This window comes from Sinocyclocheilus rhinocerous, unplaced genomic scaffold (assembly GCF_001515625.1).
Source record: "Sinocyclocheilus rhinocerous isolate Xijiao unplaced genomic scaffold, SAMN03320098_v1.1 scaffold1647, whole genome shotgun sequence".
Classification (NCBI taxonomy): Eukaryota; Metazoa; Chordata; class Actinopteri; order Cypriniformes; family Cyprinidae; genus Sinocyclocheilus; species Sinocyclocheilus rhinocerous.
Genome location: NW_015646364.1, coordinates 138686 through 157004, shown reverse-complemented (window position 1 = coordinate 157004; position 18319 = coordinate 138686). Strand labels below are relative to the sequence as shown.

The following is an 18319-nucleotide window of genomic DNA, read 5'->3' as shown; positions in this document are numbered from 1 at the left end:
TGCAAATAGTGGCAATTATCTGCACCTCAGCATTGTAATACATTAAAAAGCAGTATGCAATAATAACTTATTGAGTGAAATTTTTAATTATAATTCAATCACTGTAACGGTCCATTTTAGGGGACTGTGGTTGCTGCATGGACCCCTCAGAATTGGGTGGTGTTGCGAGTGCCCCAGCATGAGTCACTACTGGGAGATCATCTTCGAAGTCAGCTGGAGGGGATTCTGAAACATGGAGGAGATGTCGCCTGTTCCTGATATACTTGGCACCTTGTGATGTAACGACATAGCTATTTGGTTGCTCAGCAGGGGAATTCACTATTGCTAGTCTGTCAAAACCACGTGCTGTCTGCATCCTGACGGTTTGCCCTGTCTTGAGTACAGGGAGCTGGTGAGCATTTCTGTTATAATAGTCTTTTCCCCTCATTCTCTGTTTTGTGATGGTTTCTTTCACGTCTGAGTGGACAACAGGCTGAAGCATTGCCTTGGTCACCGGGAGGAAGGTCCGTGTTTGCCTAGAGAAAAGGCATTGTGCAGGGGACGGTAGACCATTCCGGGGAAGATTGCGAACATGGAGAAGAGCAGCACGGATGTCAGTATGATCACGGTAGCATTTTTCCAGAAGGTGTTTGGCAGATCTGACTGCACGCTCTGCCAGCCCATTGGATTGGGGATAGTGAGGGCTGCTGCGAACATGCTTAAAGTCCCATGTGTGTGCAAAATCTGCGAAATCCTTGCACACAAATTGAGTAGCATTATCAGTCATTATAGTGTGCGGAATACCATGTACTGAAAAATGTCTTTTCAACTTCGCAATGACTGTGCTGCTTCGCATGCAGATGGTAACGCTGCAGTTTCCTCATCATACCCTGTAAACGGGGTGAGGCCATGTGGAGTGGCTTCCTGATTATGGTTATCAAGAGCTGATGATCAGTTTCTACAGTGGCTGGGCGGCCGTAGATGAAATCATGGAATTTTTTTGTCGCAAACACGAGTGCCAACATTTCTTTTTCGATTTGAGCGTAACGTGATTCAGTGGGCGTGAGGGCTCGTGATGCAAATGCTACAGGCCGTCCTCGCTGTAAGCATACTGCACCAAGGCCATGTTGAGAGGCGTCTGCCGAGAGGACCACTGGTATGGACGTATCAAAATACTGCAAAACTGGAGGGTTTGTCAAAGCTTGTTTCAGTCTAGCAAAAGCCTCATTATGAGTCTCATGCCAGCACCACTCCACATCCTGATGAATCAACTGTCTCAAAGGACCAGTGATGTCACTGTACTGGGGAATGAATTTTGATAGGTAATTTGTCATGCCTAAGAACTGCTGCAGTGCGTGTTTGTCCTGAGGTGTTGGCATGTCACAAACAGCTTTAGTTTTTTCAGGGTCAGGTTTGACACCATCAGCAGTTAGCAGGTGACCAAAGTATTGGACCGAATTGACTCTGAACTTGCATTTGTCAGGGTTGAGTTTCATGTTAATGGCACGAATTTTGTTCAGTACCTGCCGCAAGTGATCGTCGTGTTCCTCGTGTGTCCGGCCCCAGATGAGAATATCGTCAACTACAATTTCACAAGGCAGTCCAGCAAACAGTTGCTCCATTGATCGCTGAAACACCTCACTGCCTGTTGAGATTCCATATGGCATCCTCAAGAACCTGTAACGGCCAAATGGGGACATAAATGTGGTTAATTTGAATGAAGCTTCATCAAGGGGGATTTGCCAGAAGCCACATTTAGCGTCCAAAATGGTAAACATCTTGGCACCAGGCATATCTGCAATGATCTGTTCAATTGTTTTTAAGGGATGCCGTGGTCTGAGGAGGGCTTTGTTAAGATGAACTGGATCTATGCAATCACTCCCAGCTCAGTCATGCGGTCCAGTTCTGCTTTGACTGTTTCCTTCATGGCTATTGGTATTTTTCAGGGTGCACAGACTACAGGGGTCACTGTATTATCCAGTCTCATATGATACATAACTGGCAAGCTGCCAATGACATCACAATCAAAAAGATTCCTGTATTCACATACCTCTGGTGCTTCATGATGTAGCATGTGCACATCAGGTCCCAGCTGAATGAGTCCCATAGCGATGCTGTCCTGCAGGCCAAGAAGGGGTTTTACATCCCGATCCACTACATGGAATTTAAATTCCCCACGGACGCACTGCAACACTGTGGTTCCTTCAGTGTCAATTGTCTCTCCTCCATAAGCCACAAGATTGACTTTCTCTGCTGTGTTGATAGGGATGGTATGATTCAAACTATTCAGCATTCGTTTGGATACGACATTACATTTGGCGCCCGTATCAACTTTTACTTTCAGTTGGCCATTTCCATTTTTCAATTTTAGTGTTGTGAAAATCTCACCCTTTTGATTGCTGAGATCAACAGGGTCACAGTAGAAAGTGTCCTGCAAATTGTTATCTGGTTGTGCATCCAGCTCATGTATTTTATCCCTTTGTTGGGTCCTAGGCTGGTAGTAAGTTTTAGCAGCTGTTGGCTGTGCTTGTGCTGACCTGCAGCATCTAGCGAAGTGGTTTAGTTTACCACAGTTGTTGCAGCGTTTGTTGTATGCAAAACATTTACTTTTCTCTGAAGAATGTTGGCCATTACAGTTTGAGCAACGTGTTTTCTGCAGAGCACATACCTCTGTGTCTTTTCTTAGCTCTCTCATGCTCCTCTCTGGCTGTTCGTGCAGCAAGCATATGTTAATTGCCAAGTCCAGGGTGAGGTTTTTTTCACGGAGTAACTGTTTGCGAACAGTGTCATTTTCTATACCGCAAACTATGCGGTCTCTAATGAGATCATCTTGCAGAGATCCGAATTCACATTTCTTTGCCAGGATTTTCAGCATTGAGACATAGGCTTGTACATATTCGCCAGGTTTTTGGACAGCGGTATTAAACGCGTGTCTATCCATGATGATGTTTTTTGCGGGTAAACAATTCAGAGAATTTCGTTAAAAGTACCTCTGGATCCTCATGATCTTCACCGTCCGCATACACAAATGTTTCAGCTTTATCAACCGCTTTAGGACCGGCTAGGTTCAACAGTGTGTAAGCTTGTACTTTCTTTGATTTATCTGACAGGCCCGCATAGCAGTAGATGCGCCATTCTTTTTCAAACTTCCTCCAGTTATCGGCGATGTTGTCATTAAAAACCAACGGATCTATACGGCAAAGTCCCTGGGCCATTTTATCCCACTACTGACACCATGTAGACTTTTGATGACAGACACACATACCAGCTTGGTTAGTTTATTCAACAACTGCGCGCTTTCCCTTCAACCTGGGACTCGCTTACGTCACTTCCCTGGAAGTCCGTGACTTAAAGAAACATTCCACATAACTCTACATAAGCCTTCTTTTGTTCCGCAGACGTTTTCCTCTTTTGTTTTTTATCCGCCATCTCTATCTTTCTGTCGCTCGGCTCGCTAATGTCCGTCCTGTGCACTGAACGCTCTCTCCTCCACATCATGAGTAGACACGCCCCTTACTGCTGATTGGCTACAAGTTTGTTTTGCTATTCGGCCCGAATCAGTTTTCTAAAGCGTTTTTGAAAAATCACTTACCCCACCTTTAAGAGACCCTAAAATAAAGTGTTACCGAGTTTTTTTGAGTTTATAAAACCTGAAAGTGCTTATGTGTTGCCTTATTCACTAATGGGTTTATGCTGATGCTTCTGATTAGGTGTCACATGTATGTTTGGTTTTGTTCTGTTTTAATGTTTCCTTTGTTCCATTTTCCCGCCACTAGTTTGTTACCTTGGTTACTCACTGATTGATTAGTGTCCTCACCTGTGTTGTATTGGTTTGGTCTGTCTATTTAAGTTTTGTGTTTTCCTCAGTTCATGGTCTGTTCTCGTGGAGTTATGGTGGTTTGCATTGTGTTCACCTGTATTCCTAAGAGTTTGTTTAATAAAGAAGAGACAATGACTGCTGCATTTAAATCTGCATCATTGCAGCAGACAAACCATGACACATGTATAATATTATCGGAACGTCATCGGAATCAGCCAATAAAGGCTTAAAATTTAAACACTGGCATCAGCCCGATATGAAAAAATTATGCCGATAGTCTTGCCGAAAAGATGAATAACTCGTCTGTGCTTAGGGTGTGCTAGCGATAAGATCACATCAGCAGTGTGCTCATTCTTGAAGCCAACTTTTGCCTGAATGATGATTAGATACACTGTTTTGAATCATCGCATTTAATTACAGAATGATGTGTCCGGTGCGCGATAGAGCCATCAGTCACTAGCCTGTTCAGCAGCGGCAGACTCCCCCAGGTCCTAATGCCCATCCGGTAAGGCCTTTTATTTACTTAGGGGCATAGCTATTTTCAAAGCCTTCAACATACGCTCATTATAAAAAATAACTTTATTCATGTTTATTTAGTTTTTGCTCCAAATTTGTTTATACTCTCTTCACAGGTGTTCTTTCCAAACAAAAGGAAGTTGCGGGGCAGATAAGTTTAAAAAATAATTTATGACAAAACGCTTCAGAAATATGTAAGATTCTGCACTCTTTGTATGATCAAATACAGATTTTTATCGGAAAATTTAAAACTCTATATCGGAGATATTAAAGATCTACCAGTCGATCGCGATTGACGGGTTGGCGACCACTGACTTAGGGGCATAGCTATTTTCAAAGCCTTCAACATACGCTCATTATAAAACTAACTTTATTCATGTTTATTTAGTTTTTGCTCAAAATTTGTTTATACTCTCTTCACAGGTGTTCTTTCCAAACAAAAGGAAGTCGCAGGGCAGAAAAGTTTAAAAAACAATTTATGACAAAACGCTTCAGAAATATGTAAGATTCTGCACTATTTGTATGATCAAATACAGATTTTTATCGGAAAATGTAAAACTCTATATCGGAGATATTGAATTACTTTGTCCTTGGGGCTACATGTTCAAATGTCGAGTGCCCGGGGGGCCAAATATTATTCTTCTCATAATGTGTGTACACACAATGCTATCTTTTCAAAATTATTATTTCACATTGAAAAGCTACAGAAACTCTTTAAGTAATTAAGCAAATATAATATTATTTGTTACACAAGTTGTGAAACGGTCCTAAAAGTAAACATCTATATTTGAAACAAATGTATTGTAAGAAAAAGTGATGAGGATGTTGTTAAAAGCGCTATATAAATAAAGGTGACTTGACTTGACTTGAAGATGTTTATTGCAGCATAGCAGAGACAAAGTACATGTAGTACCTTGGGTTCAACGGAGTCGGAATGAACCACGAACATCCTAAGATCAAACATTTTATACACTTTTCTTCTCTATAATAATTAAGCCATTTTGGGAAATGAGCATGATCAAACATATTGTAGAGTGGAATCTGGGTCGGGGCAGACTATAGATTTTTACAGTATTCTGTGCACATAACAAGGCAACATATGCATTTGGCCTGTTTCATGTCACAATTCACACCAATAACATCTCAACATTTCCAATAGAGTTTAATACTCTTCCTGTGTTCTGTTTACTTGTCCATCTTCAATCAACTATTTTATATATTGACGGGGGACATCAATTAACCTGGATCACAATTACAATATTCAGTATCCAGTTTTCTTTATCTCTCACAAATCACAAACACAGATAGGAAGCTACTAATGCGAGAAGCTGGATTCGCAGGTATACATTGATCCGAACATAGTTAGCACAAAAAACTGCCAGTCTTTTTGCATTTGGGAATTTATCAGCATCAGTGCAGTCAATCCAGAATTTCGTCAAGTTCTCATTCTCAAATGCATGCTTCAGTTCAGATGGTACTCGCATGTCAATGATTTCCAGTTGCAGAGAACCTTCGTCAAGCCATGTGAGAAATTCATGCGCTTTTGCAGAAATATAGGATGCATCTTCTTTGGAAAATGTGTCTTGCACAAAATGCAGCACCGCTGTGGGCATGTCGAAATCATTGAATCTTGTTGCCAAGTTATCCCTCAGTTTATTCACAAATTCAGACATTGTCGGAGAGACTGGCACTTGCGGATGACTTAATAAAATCACAGAGTGTGGTGAAGCAGAGCAAGTCAAATCGGAGGAGAAAAGAGTCAGTTTCTTTACTATTTTCAATGAGATTGACCACAGTTTTATCCCTTCCTTGTACTGTCAGATAAAGCACATTCAAATCATGAAAGATGTTGCTTAAAAATCACATCTGTGATGCGAATCCATCGTGCAGCATTTGAGACAGTTTGTGCTTGCAATCACGGAGAAAAGTCATAGTTTCACAGTTCAATTATGAGCTGAGTTCACAGACCCTGTGGAGGGCATTGCCCTTGCTAAGCCGTGTTGGGAAGTAACTAGTTACATGAACTAAATTACGTAATTTAATTACAAAACAAATGTAATTGTAATCAGTTACAGTTACTGAGAAAAAGTGTGCAATTAAATTAGTTACTTATAAAAATGTTGCTGTAGTGAGATGCTGAAGCCTTCTCTTGGGCAGAGCGAGATCGACTTATGACAACTCGGCTATGTTCGTAGGTTGATGTTAGCGTTTGGATTTTGCGTTGTCGGATATCAGAACCCAGTGGATACTTGATATTAAAGTATATTAGTATCTAGGCAACATTAGATACATATAGATACAACTTTACATATCTACTTTTGTCCTTATGTCTAAAAAGCCCGCCACAGCCCCTGTCAAACCCTGGTACATGTAAATGAGTGGCTGTTTCTTTTAGCAGAGGACCAATCAGCTTCTCTTTCAGTTTTTAAATGTTATTTGCAGTGGCCAAAATTCAAAATAAAATGAATTAAAAATTTAATTAATAATAAAAAAGAACATAATGAATTACAACAAATTATTTTTCAATTCAGTTCGTTTTGCTATGTTTTAATTCTGGCATAAGGTATTTTTTCGTTCCGGTTCAAGAGTTCCGAGGTTACAGCTAAATAAAAGAAAGTATAATTGCGCATTGTGCAAATGAGCTTTGAAAATAACAGTAACATCAAATCAATCACTTTTTTCAACCCACTTTCTCATTCGTTTAAAATAAAATAGTTACATATTAAGGTTAAGAACTCACTATTTTGCCTCCTCATTAACACATACAGTAGGCCTATGTCTATTCCAAAAGCAGAGCATCCATATTTTAATTTATACCTTAAATGTACTCTGTTAGACATTTCTGTAATTTCTAGTTATTTACTGTATATCCCCCAGTATAATACAGCAAATTCCATTTACAGTAAGTAACTGTAATACTCTTTGCATCATGAGGATTTTCTGTGACGTCAAACCCCACATACAGTGACTTGCTGTTTTTTTTAAATTGCTGTATACTACTGTATTTGCCGTAACGGCCTCTGTGGCGCCATTCCATTGAGGTTGTTTTATTTTCCGCATTTCTTACATTTGGATTGACAAGATTTGCCCTGCACCGGCATCTACAACGCCGCAACAGCTTGGGACAGACTATACTGGACGCGTTACGTCGCTTGTAATGATTGGCAAATACGTTTGCCCTTCGTGTCAGAAACAGCGTGAGTGCTTGGAGTACATCTGTACGTCAGAAATATACCGGGGCATCACTTTACTGTCCGCATCCACTGTAGACAGTATCGCTGATTATAATGGGTTCTATATTGTGTTTTGTCGCGTCGCGTAGTTCCTCGCATCCGAGGAAGACGCGGAACCCATATGTACAAAACCATATGTTAGCAAGGTTAAACTAGTTTTATGGCTATCTCTTTTCCCATTATGTTTCTGTTGCCTAAAGATTCGTTGTGAGGATAAATCCAGAGAATACAACATAATACACTGCAAAATGTCCTAAGACAGGAGGAATGGTGAAGATGCACTGTTCCAGCATTGGAAGACTGTATTTTTAAGTGTTATACATTGTGTTTTAAATAAAGAATTTGATATTTTGTAATTATTGTGTCTGTTTTAATTGAATGCCAGTAGTACATACAGTATGTAGGATAAAAATAAAATGAATTCTATATATAAAAATATAAAATCAAATGAAATCTATATTAAAATAAATGAACTACAGTAGTATACTGATGAATTTGATTTTTTATAGTAATTTACTGTAAAATGGTACAGTTTGCTAATGTAAATCAAATACAGTAACTTACTGGCAACAGTGTTCGAAATCTATATATGTCGAAATCTATTTTGACATATATTTTTATTCCATATATTGTTATGGTACAAAGAATGCTCCATTTATAATTAGGCACTAACTAACTGTCACTTACGAAGTTCCTTTATAATTAAAATCAATTCTTTCTACACAATGAATCTCTTTTACATCATGTTTACACTTTATAATCTTACACGTTATAATCTTTTAATAGGCATATAATCTTTGACAAAATTACTAAAATGTGGATGAATGTTGTTTTAACTCTACATCGCTGACCACCACATAAACAGCTTCATTGGAGTCACACCGAACAACAGTCAAACGAGAGGAAGCGGTCTACATTTGTGAAGTTTACAGTAACATTTATTTAGTCTTTTCTGATTTCATTAAAAATGATCTGAAAGAAATTAAGCAGGTATTAACCGTTCCAAGCTTTTAAAGATGTTTTCTCTGATGAACAACTAAAACTGAGGTTGTTTTCCTTTTCTATTACATTCTTTAACAGATTTTCAATTTGCATTGTTTGAAAGGTTTTGCAAAGATTAAAATATTGAATTGTGTTTTAAAAAGGCCAACGCTATGGCAGAAAGGTGAATCTGTCCCCAGGGCCGGGGTGTTACTGCTCATCCGAGGGCTGGATTTGGCCTATCATTTGAAAAGGCCTGCTCTATATGTGCTGCATGCATTTAAAAAGGTGGAGGTGAGGTGGGGTGTGGGGGAGGGGCTTACTGGCACAGTGCTTAACTAGAAGCATTAAATATGGCACTTCATGCTCAGAAGTTTGCCGACCCCTGGTCTAGTGTATGAATGACAGTATGAGTTATTTCATCATTCATCATCACTCTGATAGCTCCTCCCCCTACAGCATCTAATTAAAGCTGCAACAGTTGCATGCTTGAAGTGTTTTTTGTTTTGGTTAATTAAGCATTATCCGGGCATCTAAAGTGCACGCTTCATGGTGAATTTTTACCGTCAACACACTGTGAACATTATTTAGTCTAAAAAATCACATAGGGCCAGATTAAAAGAACACATTTTAATGACCAGCGCAAACCACCAAGAGCAGCGCAAATTACCGCCTGCTTTAAGATGCGTTAAATAATGCCGCAAATACCAGTGAATTGATTAGCGCAAAATCTTAGCGTTGCATGATTAATTTAAATAGTCTCCTCCCATAAATTTACCGATCGACAAAGAAACTCCTACAAACGCATATTCAATAAGGTGAGTCGTATGTATGGCAAGCCGTTTTAGCTTAAAATATTCCAAGCGTTACTAAGGAACTAAGTTTTACTAGTAACAATTTAATTAGAGAGCTCTGAAAATGCATTCTTACTAGTAACAATTAATTAGAGAGCTCTACGGTTCAATCCTTACTAGTAAGAATTTAATTGTAGAGCTCTCTAATTGTAATACTTAATAGTACAATTTCAATTGTAGAGTTCTCTAATTAAAAATGAATGGAAGTCAATGGAAATATATGACTAGTAAAAATTCATTTGTAGAGCTCTCTAATTGAAATTGTTACTAGTAAAAATGCAATTACGACGAGTAACACTGGGATTATTTTAAGCTAAAACGGCTTGCCATAGAGTCGCAAAAATAACTGTGTTCAGGCCTTTTCAGTGCTAATTTCCCACGCGTTTCTTTAGTAAATCCTGACAGTAGTTCTTTAAAGGGGTCCTATTATGCTTTTTCACTTTTTTAATTTTAGTCAGTGTGTAGTGTGTATGTTTGGGCATAAAAAAGATCTAGAAAGTTACAAATCTCAAAGTCCACTCCAAAGGGAGATATTTCGTTTTTTAAAAGTCCCTTTTCAATAACTACAACGAACGGCTCATTTGGACTTTGTTTTCTGGGTTTTATGATGTCACAAAGCGGCTCATTAGAATATCATTAAAAATAATTCCCGCCTACAGAAATCCGAATGGTTGTGGCTCAAACTGATATGGCAATATTGACGCCATCCTTAACTATACCGCAGCAGACGGAACTTACAGAACGGGGCAGTACTGAAACAGCTGTTCGCCAATCACAACGCACTGGGACAGCTGACCAATCACATCACATTTAGTTTTTCGGAAGGCGGACCTTCATCAAACCCGGAACTAATCGAGCCGTTTGTGCCAGGCTGGGGAGAAAGGTATTGTAATAATGTAAATTATGTAAAAAAGAATGCGTTTTTCGAACCACTAAGCATGAGAGCATGTTCTAGTACACCCCCAAAACAAAATCAAGACTTTGTAAAAGAGCATAATAGGACCCCTTTAAAGCCAAATGAGGGTTTGCGCTGGCGCAAGCTGATAGTAAATCTGGCCCATAGTATCCCGATTCGCTTAATTATGCACTTAACAGCCAGCTACTCTTGCTGAAAATCATAACGTAACGGCTTTACAGAGTATTGATTGTTGCTTGTTGTTGATATGTTCGGTGAAGCGTCATGGCCATGCTGTATTGTAAATAAACTGCTGAAAATCATAACGTAACGGCTTTACAGAGTATTGATTGTTGATTGTTGTTGATATGTTCGGTGAAGCGTCATGGCCATGCTGTATTGTAAATAAACACAGTTATTGACCAATCAGCATCAAGGACTGCAACAATAATGTATATTAATGAGATTCATCTCGTATATTTCTAAATAGTTTTTATTGAAATCAGTATAAATTAACAGCAGTATAAGATGATATGATGTCCTACTTATTTAAGGATTTTTTGCATTACAGTAAATGCATTACTGTGATGTATTTATTTAAAACAAAGTTCAATTCTATCTATCTATCTATATACAGTATATATATATCTATGCTCCTGTTTCAGAAGTAGACATGCACACACATATCTAGCTGAGTGTGTGTGTACGGTCCTCCCTCGTCCCTCCCCTCGGCTGTCTCTGCCCACTCCTCCGCCATGCACTGACCCAGACTCCGCTGCGCTTCATCATCACCGCCATCATCCTCATCCTCATCGCGAACAATAGCGCGAGCTGCAGGCCTGACCGCACGCGCGACACAGCGATGCTCAGCGGCGTCTGAAGCGCACGGAACACACGCGGCATCGCTTCAGACTCGAGCACTCGGAGAAGATGGCGAACGACTCTCCGGCGAAGAGCCTGGTGGACATCGACCTCGCCTCTCTGCGGGTGAGCGGCTCTCTCCGAGCGTCTCCGCGGGGCTCGCGTCGCGTCGCTTATTAACCTGTACGATGCTCTTTGTGTGATTGCAGGACCCTGCTGGTATTTTTGAGCTGGTGGAAGTGGTCGGCAATGGCACCTACGGACAAGTGTACAAGGTCGGTGTCGATTGAGTCTTACTACATTCACAACGAGCTTCACTGCAGCTTCGAGACTACTCCGTTATAGTTTTACAGCAGAATAGTCATTTCTACTGAAGTCGAGCGGTTTATTGGAGAGATTGAGCTCTGCTGATGGGTGTGATCTGCTGCGCATGCGCAGAGACACTCAATGCGACAAAAAAGCAGCTTGATTATAAACCGGCTTCACACAGATATAAACGAGCTCAGCTCTGGATCTGTGCATCACATTATTACACTGTTTCAGTCCTGTGTGACCGGCAGACATTCAGCCTCGACTCTTAACAGCTCATTTGTCGATCCCTCTGCCAAAGATTGAGAGATTTTGTTTTGCACAATACTGAATAAAAAGTATTGTGATAGCCAGATAGCTGTTGTGGATAGTAACAGGCTGTCAGACGGCATCGGCCTGCTCTGAAGAAAGCAGTGCACTGATGATGAAGAGCTTCCTCACTGCTTACATTCTTACAGTCTGAGGTCATGCTCCTGTTTCTGAATCATTCACTTATTTCCTTAAACCTCAGTGCTGTCGCTGACCAGCTTTGAAGCGGTAGATCAGCCAGAAATGAGCCTGCGGTCATCAGTAGCCGTGTGTCCACTGTGAGGCCAGAAGCGGGCGTGCTAGTGTGTTTCCACGGTCTCTTGATGGGGCCTCGGCGGGCCCCTGGGGGCTGGAGGAGTGGTTATGAGTTTATCGATAATAAAAGCACGGTATGCTTCTGAAAATACCAGAGACCGCTTGAAGAACTCAGATAAATCATATATGATTATAATCATGTATTGGTTTCATATTTGTTCTGTCTGCTCAGCGTGTCTTTGCACCTGCATATGTCATAAATTGCATATGCTCCGTGTAAATCATATAACTCAGATTTTCAGTCTGTGAGCTCCCTCTGCTGCTTTGGCTGAAGGGATAACAGTGAGATGGGTTCTGTTGTGTTATATATGTACGCATTTGGACTAAAAAGCCCTAATGGAGTTGTTTTGTGCGGAGCAAGTAGCGTATGTGTGCTCTCTCTTTATGTGAAATAATTATAACTGTCTGTTTGATTTAGCATGTTGACACAACTTAATGAATGACTATTTTTATCGTAAATCATCGGTATATAAAAATATTGATGCTGAAGCCTTAAGTCTTTATGTAAGGGCCAAACGTCCATTTCTTGTTTAACGGTATAGGTTTGTTAGTTTCCCCTCGCTGGTGAAATGCTGGGGTTGTGTGACGGTTTCTTCAGAGAGGTGTGTTTTACAGTAGCGCTGGCCCCACAGTGGAAAAGCAGCTATTTACTCTCCCTCATGTCGTACCAAAACCACAAGACTTTGATTTTTTTAATTATATTTTTTATTGAAGCCAAAATGATTTCTGTCCTTTCATTGAAAGTCCATGCAATCAAAATTTTCAAGCTTAAAATGCATATGAATTGCAATGATCAACATATTTAATTTATGCTTTTATTGGCATGTAAACACTGATCATCACACACACACACACACACACACACACTTGACTTGATGCATGTAAATGGTTGTATGCATGGGTTGGGTCAATAAAAAAAAATAATAGGGTCGCTCTCTAAAAAGTGTGAAAGCCAGTGCATTAGTGGGCTCTCTGGAGGTTTGAGGGCCGTATCATCTGAAGAGCCTGCTGTAGTGAAGTCTGAGTCTGAAGAACATGCTGTGACACCCGTTGAGGGCTTGAGCTCTCGATCACCCGTAAGCAGCGTTTCATCACAAAACAATAACACCATGCGCACAGGACAGACGAGCCATCTGATGGTATTCTGGTGAATGAGAAATGATTGCAGTGCAAACCGCTGTAGAGTTAGAAGCGGTGATTCACAGTTCACAGGCTTCATGTGCCACAAATCAGTCGCTGTAGAACCAATCAGAGCCCATCGCCTATTTCTGAGGGAGGGGCTTCATAAAAGAAGGAATTGATCAGCACGTTTCTCAGAGAAGGGACAGAGCGGTGTGGAATAAAGGTAAATTATGTGAAAAATAATGCGTTTTTGTAAAAACAAAGTATTAACATTTGAGACTGCACCCCATAAACACAATCAAGCCTAGAAAAAACCCAGTGAACCACCCCTTTAATGGTTGCAGACTGGATGATTGTCTGTTTTTCTTACATCTATACACCTTTCACTTTTTAAGTCTAAAACAAAAGATGGATTCATTGTTATTCTTAATTAAAAAGCACAACAACAATAAAACAGTAGGCTATAATGACAAACTAGCTTACATAACAAAAACTAATAAGATGAGGCATGGGATAAATATTAAAGGGGTCATATGATGCTGCTAAAAAGAACATTATTTTGTGTATTTGGTGTAATGAAATGTGTTTATGCGGTTTAAGGTTCAAAAACACATTATTTTCCACATACTGTACATTATTGTTTCTCCTCTATGCCCCGCCTTTCTGAAACGCGTCGATTTTTACAAAGCTCATCGGTCTGAAAAAGCAAGGTGTGCTGTGATTGGAAGTTACGGCTTCTTTCTTTCCGTGAACATTTGGGCGGGGTTATGTAAATCTTCCCACATCGTGACGTAGACATGTGGGGCGTGTTAGAACGAGCCGTTTTAGGTAGGTGTGGCTGACTCTTAACTTTTATAAAGAATATCTCTTTGGTTTTGAGACTTTAGTCTTTGCAACTTTAGGATCTTATCTATTCACGAACAGCTTGTAACACTCCGAAGAGAAAGGAAAACTTGAAATCGCATCATATGACCCCTTTAAACTTGCTGTCGGTGACGGTGCTTGCATGTTTTTTCCACAAGAATACCAGCATGTTCACCTTCTCTGGTTTAAGAAGCGGTCTTTTACTTTACTTTAGTGTGAATATATTGGCGTCATTATGCGTGCACCTTTGCGCTGGTGCTGAGGCGGTGAGTATAAACCAGGCTCTACAGTCGAAGCGCTCGCACTGAAAGCAGCTCTCTTCTCGTGATCAGTCAAATCTGAGTCCTGCTGTATCTGCAGCGCTCGCTGTATGGAGCAGAGCAGGCCAGTGCTCTCGCACAAATTTGGACTCGCACATTCTCAAAAAATTGTCGCAAATCTGACCGTTTTGGTCGCAGTCTAGAGCCCTGTTTCAGAATTGAGGCAAGTGACTGACTATATGAATGGGTTACTGAATCATTGATTACTTGATTTATTCAAAAACATGGATTGATCGGCTCTGATACTGGCATTTTCTGCTGGATCGGGTATCAGTCAGACGAGACCGATCCAAATCCCATATTCTGCGTATACTATTCTGTGTTATTGTTAAGCCCCACGAAAGCACAAACACATTATAAAGCACCATAAAGTAAAAGTCCAAGTGTTCTGAAGCTGTTCCATGGCTTAATGTGAGGTACAGATTAATATTGAAGTCGTTAAATTCAAGTTCTCGTAAACTCTTCTCTCCGCTGCAGCTGTCTGTCATCCTTCATTCAGTGTTCAAGCTGTGTGTCGTGTTCGGTTACGACAGTCGAGACGATGAAACTCTCTTCAAGAGCGCACAGTAACTGAGATTTAAAACTGTTAAAAGACAAGGCTCAATAAACTATCGCACAGATTTAATAAACTATGCATCAATATCTCTTGTGTTTTGAACTTCTCTGTGTGGAGCGCTGTGACTCCGTGTTGCTTCAAGCTCATCATTCTGCTCATCATTCTCGAGATGTGCATAAGTGCTTTGTGCTGCTCTGTGTTAGAGCCTTTCGTATTATAATACTTTTGTTCAATGAAAGATTATTTATAGCGTTTCTTGTTCTGTCCTATCTATCTATCATATGTTGCTGCCTTCATTACTGTGCTATACATTTAAAAGAAATGTCTTTTCATTTTATAGTATATATTTATATATAAATATAGTTAGGCTACTTGTTTTTCATGAATGTATTTTACAACAATACAGAGAGCAATGTGTAACATTTTACCAGATTTAGTCCTACACTTCACTTTTATTTGTTCTCCACTAAATAATGTTATTTCACTAAATGTTTAGCTTTTATAGAATTATTGTGCACTCATAGTTTTTATTTGTAAATAATTAAAAATAAAGTAAAACTTGAAAAAAAAAGATGAAATAGATTGTTTAGCCGTCTTGACAACTGCCAGCAGAGAAGTGTGAACTGCGAGTTTGCTGTTAAGCGATTGAAATATCGAAACTAATTTCTTGAATGAGCTCCAGAGAGCTGAACTCTGAGTCCTGCTGTAGATCTCAGCTGTGCTTGACCATGGCTTTTGTGCTTAAAGCTGCATTCCAGCGCGGATGAATCTGACAAAGCGTGGCGATCACATGCAGCAGCCGTCTGGAATGTTGTTTCTTCAGGTTTGGGATGTCAGAGGGATGATTTTGTGTATTCCAGCGCGGATGCGGTTGTGTTTGGACAGATGAGGAGTTGTGAGGGTGAACTCAGATCAGTGTTTATGACTCTATGGCTTCTGTGGAGCATCTGCCCTCACACTGAACACACTGCTGTTCTTCCTCAGTTTGTGTCCATTGTTTTCTTTGTGTCGGCCAATGAGGCGTGAGCTTCAGGTCACATGTCCAGAGCCGCTGCAGACACACGCTGGAGCTTTAGGTGGCGCTGAAACACTGAAGACTGATTCATGTCCAGCAGTGTGTGTTTGACTCCACACACACACTCAACACGCGCTCACATGTCAAATATCACACACACATTCACGCTGTCTGTGTGAAAGACTCCCTTTATCTCCAGTCTGTGTTCTGTGTGCTCCTCTGAACTGAAGCTCTGTTCTCTGTGTTACTGTATCTGTGCCTCATTAATCATCATTCACACATCATCATATGATGCTGCGGTGTGTTTGTGGCCTCTCATATGAACACATCACATACGAACAGATATAAGCTCGTTCATGGATGATCATGTGATTCACAGCCCCAGAGAGCTGGTGGTCATGTGACCTGGGCGTGAGGCTGTGATTGGCTGAGAGTGTGTAACCAGGCAGACTCGCACATGCAGTAGATCTAGCACAGAAACCGTGGGATCTGACTCTCTGTGTCTCAGACGCTCTGATCTTCAGTGATGCTCAATCCTCTCACACTCCCACGGTGTCCCGTCCTGATGAAGTTCTGTGTGTGTGCTGTCTGTAAGTGTGTGTCCAGGAACACAGAAGCGTGCTGTATGTCACACAGGCGTGACACAGAAATCATGTTTGTCTCACACATGTAGGACACTAGTGGTCTCTTCAAGTGAGTTTTTAAGGAATCACAGTTGGGTAAACTTCTATAGCAGGGATGTAACGATTACCGGTTTGACGATAAATCATGATAAAATTCCCCACGGTTAGTATTACCGCTTCATCTTTTAATTAGCATTAAAACATATTCGATTACCGTGATTTGAAAATCTGAGGATAAATCAATACTATCCAGCATAAAGCAGAGTTTGAGTAACAGTGTCACGTGCAGCAGCAGAGTCGTGTTGTTTTCAGTGAAAACATGGCAGAAAGCGGCGAGGTTTTAAAAGAGTGCTAAGGGAATTATACAAATGAATATATGAATGGATTAATTATGAATGTACCTCTGAAGGTTCTGACTGTCTTCAGAAAAGATTCGATGGCATTTTGTTTTCATCTTCGCTCCATGTAATACCTAATAAACTAGTGTTTTAATCGCAATACTGCTTTGTGCAGGAGGTTATGAGAAACAGCTGTAATTCTGCTGCTCCAGAAGCGCCACCTGCTGTCAGCGAGTGGATTTACAGACACTCACGTTCACATTCAGTCTGTGTGCAGCTTCTGTCGGGACAGAAAACAGAGCGGATTTACATGCCCTGCTGTAGATTTTGACCGGTTGATGAAAAACAAAGCTTGTGTGTATTCTACACATTCAGACAATTCAGATAAGTTATCTAGAATTATTTATGGAGCAGATAAAATACATATAATCATTTATTAATCAGTTGTCATTTTGACTTGTGAAATGTGAGGTTTACCTTTTTATGAAGCTTTTTCAAAGTTTTATTTGAACATTTCGTACATGTTATTAGATAAGTCATTTTATTTGTTGTTTATAAAACGATTTATGTGTCAGTAGTTTTTGTACATTTCCAGCACATTTTAACAATACTATGATAATACTGATAACCAGGATAATTTTGGTCACTATAATCGTGATAAGAAATTGTCATACCATTACTTCTTTATTCCATAGCAGTGAATGGGAGACTACATCAAATATATATTCTGCGTTCCCTCAAATAGCAAAAGAAAAACTCAGACAGTGTTTTCTTGACTTACAAAAGAGGACAAATGAGAGAGATTGATAAGTGTGTGAAGAGATGCAGCTTCCAGAAGCTTCTGCAGGATCCTCTTGTTCATGAACACTCTCAGGGTCTGGATCGGGCGAAAGAGACGTCATGGTTAATATTTGCAGCTGAACTGATGCAGTAACTGTCATGAACTGAAGAGCGTCTAAGCGGTTCACCAATCACAACGCACTGGACCAGCTAACCAATCACATTTTGTGTTTTGAGAGGAGGGGCTTCATCAAAACAGGAAGTAAACCGAGCGTTCGAGACTGACTGGGAAGAGAGGTGCTGCACTAATGTAAAATATGTGAAAACAATCAAGCATGAAAACTTCTAGTACACATCAAAAACCAAACCAAGAGTTTATAAAAGCGCATAATAGGAGCCCTTTAGATTAGGCTTTCATTGAGCAGCACATACACAGCGCTCCTCAAATAACCGCTCAACCGTGACGTGTGAGAACCTGTGAGGATCATTCTATCAGTGAATGATGACCCATCTCATGTTTGGGTGAAATTATATTTTAAGACACTGTGAAACACCCTGATAAAGGTGAGGATGGTTCTCTTCTGAAAGGCTGAAAAAGACAGATGAACAGTAAACAGTGGAGTACAGTT

At 40.2% G+C, this 18319-nt stretch overlaps 1 protein-coding gene across 1 annotated transcript in view; it reads left to right on the top strand.

The window, feature by feature from the left end:
* Positions 1-10953: 10953 nt before the first annotated feature.
* The window catches only part of LOC107707612 (mitogen-activated protein kinase kinase kinase kinase 4-like), a 71801-nt gene continuing 64435 nt past the window's right edge, over positions 10954-18319 (top strand). Inside the window, exons 1-2 of the mRNA XM_016511690.1 lie at positions 10954-11265; positions 11349-11414. Coding sequence (XP_016367176.1) covers positions 11209-11265; positions 11349-11414 — 123 coding nt within the window. The 5' untranslated portion in view covers positions 10954-11208. The remainder of the gene's footprint in view (positions 11266-11348; positions 11415-18319) is intronic.